A 3,954-nucleotide genomic window follows, 5' to 3' on the forward strand; every position below is an offset into this window, starting at 1 on the left:
ACACACACACACACACACACACACGCTAGCACGTATGCACACACACACATGCTAGCACGCATGCACACGCACACATACACACACCCTAGAGCGTAGGGGCGGCAGCGTAGCCTAGTGGTTAGAGTGTAGAGGCGGCAGGGTAGCCTAGTGGTTAGAGCGTAGGGGTGGCAGGGTAGCCTAGTGGTTAGAGTGTAGAGGCGGCAGGGTAGCCTAGTGGTTAGAGTGTAGAGGCGGCAGGGTAGCCTAGTGGTTAGAGTGTAGAGGCGGCAGGGTAGCCTAGTGGTTAGAGTGTAGAGGCGGCAGGGTAGCCTAGTGGTTAGAGTGTAGAGGTGGCAGGTAGCCTAGTGGTTAGAGTGTAGAGGTGGTAGGGTAGCCTAGTGGTTAGAGTGTAGAGGCGGCAGGGTAGCCTAGTGGGTAGAGTGTAGGGACGGCAGGGTAGCCTAGTGGTTAGAGTGTAGGGGCGGCAGGGTAGCCTAGTGGTTAGAGTGTAGGGACGGCAGGGTAGCCTAGTGGTTAGAGTGTAGGGGCGGCAGGGTAGCCTAGTGGTTAGAGTGTAGGGGCGGCAGGGTAGCCTAGTGGTTAGAGCGTTGGACTAGTGACCGGAAGGTTGCAAGTTCAAACCCCCGAGATGACAAGGTACAAATCTGTCGTTCTGTCCCTGAACAACCCACTGTTCTTCATTGTCATTGAAAATAAGAATTTGTTCTTAACTGACTTGCCTAGTTAAATAAAGGTAAAATGCATGGTTTTGGTCAGTGTGGTAAAAAGTCTCAGCTTGTTGCATAGTATTCTGGTCATGTTCTGGCTTTGGCAACGGTTGAAGGATGTCCCGTCCTGGCAGGAACAACAACAAAGGTGGTTAGTGAGTCTTGCAATAAATGTGTACAGCATTTGGAGATCTTACATGAAGAAGAAATAGCCTGGTTAAATCGATTGCTTTGATTTTTGAATATTGACACAATAAATTGAAATTGACACAGTAGATTTATTATTGACACAATAAATACAGAACAATAAATTCTTATGAAAAAAATAATATTATAATTGAAAATATGTCACTCATCTTTTTTTAATTGATGAGGTTCCTTCAAACGCACATCTTATGACGCCATTTCGAGCTGAACCGTGATTGGTGGATTGAGGGGGGCGGTAACTATACATTCAGGAAGAGGTCCACGGACTGTCAACTCTGCTAGGAGCTAATTAGCTTGCTAGGTGAATCTGATGAAAAAAATAACTCCGTTTGGTCGTTAAATCGTCGTTAATCATGTCTGCAAGAAACCCGGGCATGCCCCTTGGTAAGACTCGCTTCTTTATTGTGGGAAATACATGTTTACCCTGAAACATTAGTAAAATCCAGCGAAATAGCTATCGATTGTGTTAGCATGTGCAGCTAGCTAGTATCAACTCTAGCTACTACCGTAGTGTTTTATGTTTAGGACATTTTTGAATATCAATGTTTTGACTGTGACACTTAGGCCTAACAGGAAGAGTTTGGTTTCTAACAAATGCATGTAAGAGCTAAGGTTACCGCTCTCATGTATTACAATCACTGCACATGTTGCCTGTCAACGTGATGTTAGTTAAGTAACATGCAGAGACCAGAGATACTTTGTATCGTGTCTAGTGAACACCGTAAAGATCGTAGCTAGTTAACGTTACGTGCTGAATTACTGAATGTTGGTGGTCTTGACTCATGATGTCCTGGATAATATGTTACACACGACACTCAGTGCAGCCAGGGGGAATCACGTGACTATCAGTGATCTCTGGTGGTCTGACTGCACTAAGATCCCGGACAACATTTCGATGCAGGCCTAACCATCGGTTGTTAACTGCTGTAAGCCTACATGATATTCAGTAGATATCTGAACAGAATAGTGGATTCGGTGAGAAATAGGCCTACGTATATATACACTTATATGGAAGCGTTGTGGACAGCGACCACATACCAACTGACGTGTTTCTTATCAACCTTCCATATTTATTGTGTGTGTGTGTGTGTCAGACCTGGAATGGGTGTCCAAGGTGCGGGTGAACACCCAGGCCGTGCTGAAGAGAGCTCAGCAGATCCAAGGACGCAATAAGAACAAGAAACAGTGGCAGGTAGGAGGAGCTTTGGGTTTAGCTTTGGGGTTTAGCTTTTGGGGTTTAGCTTTTGAGGTTTAGCTTTTGGGGTTTAGCTTTTGGGGTTTAGCTTTTGGGGTTTAGCTTTTGGGGTTTAGCTTTTGGGGTTTAGCTTTGGGGTTTAGCTTTTGAGGTTTAGCTTTGGGGGTTAGCTTGTGTGTGTGTGTGTGTGTAATACCTTCATCTCCAATGTTTTCCTATACGTCTCATAAGACACAAGATGAAGTGATGCTCAGTTTGTATCCTACTATTAGAATAAGGATATGCAGTATTCTCAGTTTGTATCCTACTATTAGAATAAGGATATGCAGTATTCTCAGTTTGTATCCTACTATTAGAATAAGGATATGCAGTATTCTCAGTTTGTATCCTACTATTAGAATAAGGATATGCAGTATTCTCAGTTTGTATCCTACTATTAGAATAAGGATATGCAGTATTCTCAGTTTGTATCCTACCATTAGAATAAGGATATGCAGTATTCTCAGTTTGTATCCTACTATTAGAATAAGGATATGCAGTATTCTCAGTTTGTATCCTACTATTAGAATAAGGATATGCAATATTCTCAGTTTGTATCCTACTATTAGAATAAGGATATGCAGTATTCTCAGTTTGTATCCTACTATTAGAATAAGGATATGCAGTATTCTCAGTTTGTATCCTACTATTAGAATAAGGATATGCAGTATTCTCAGTTTGTATCCTACTATTAGAATAAGGATATGCAGTATTCTCAGTTTGTATCCTACTATTAGAATAAGGATATGCAGTATTCTCAGTTTGTATCCTACTATTAGAATAAGGATATGCAATATTCTCAGTTTGTATCCTACTATTAGAATAAGGATATGCAGTATTCTCAGTTTGTATCCTACTATTAGAATAAGGATATGCAGTATTCTCAGTTTGTATCCTACTATTAGAATAAGGATATGCAGTATTCTCAGTTTGTATCCTATTAGAATAAGGATATGCAGTATTCTCAGTTTGTATCCTACTATTAGAATAAGGATATGCAGTATTCTCAGTTTGTATCCTATTAGAATAAGGATATGCAGTATTCTCAGTTTGTATCCTATTATTAGAATAAGGATATGCAGTATTCATCCTACTATTAGAATAAGGATATGCAGTATTCATCCTACTATTAGAATAAGGATATGCAGTATTCATCCTACTATTAGAATAAGGATATGCAGTATTCATCCTACTATTAGAATAAGGATATGCAGTATTCATCCTACTATTAGAATAAGGATATGCAGTATTCATCCTACTATTAGAATAAGGATATGCAGTATTCTCAGTTTGTATCCTATTAGAATAAGGATATGCAGTATTCTCAGTTTGTATCCTACTATTAGAATAAGGATATGCAGTATTCATCCTACTATTAGAATAAGGATATGCAGTATTCATCCTACTATTAGAATAAGGATATGCAGTATTCATCCTACTATTAGAATAAGGATATGCAGTATTCTCAGTTTGTATCCTATTAGAATAAGGATATGCAGTATTCATCCTACTATTAGAATAAGGATATGCAGTATTCTCAGTTTGTATCCTATTAGAATAAGGATATGCAGTATGTCTGGTTTTGTGTGTTATCTAGTGTTGAAGTGGTGTCCACACCAACCCCTTGTATTGAGAACAAACAGTTAATTAAACACCCCGGTATGAGTTGACATCTGGCTCTGTGTTACAATATTACCCACAATGCTCTCTGTTTGTCTCCAGGCGGCGTGGCTGCTGCGGGCGGTGACCTGTATTGACCTGACGACCCTGGCCGGTGACGACACGCCCGGCAACGTCCACCGGCTG

At 40.6% G+C, this 3,954-nt stretch overlaps 1 protein-coding gene across 2 annotated transcripts in view; it reads left to right on the top strand.

The window, feature by feature from the left end:
- Positions 1–1,126: 1,126 nt before the first annotated feature.
- LOC118936346 (deoxyribose-phosphate aldolase-like) overlaps positions 1,127–3,954 on the top strand; it is a 14,002-nt gene continuing 11,174 nt past the window's right edge. For both annotated transcript variants that reach the window (XM_036956684.1, XM_036956685.1), the window contains exons 1-3: positions 1,127–1,298; positions 2,009–2,106; positions 3,871–3,954. The exon at positions 3,871–3,954 is cut by the window's right edge and continues 64 nt beyond it. In XM_036956684.1, the coding sequence (XP_036812579.1) occupies positions 1,268–1,298; positions 2,009–2,106; positions 3,871–3,954 (213 nt within the window). In that variant the 5' untranslated portion in view covers positions 1,127–1,267. The remainder of the gene's footprint in view (positions 1,299–2,008; positions 2,107–3,870) is intronic.

The sequence above is a fragment of the Oncorhynchus mykiss genome, chromosome 21 (genome assembly GCF_013265735.2).
Source record: "Oncorhynchus mykiss isolate Arlee chromosome 21, USDA_OmykA_1.1, whole genome shotgun sequence".
Taxonomy (NCBI): Eukaryota; Metazoa; Chordata; class Actinopteri; order Salmoniformes; family Salmonidae; genus Oncorhynchus; species Oncorhynchus mykiss.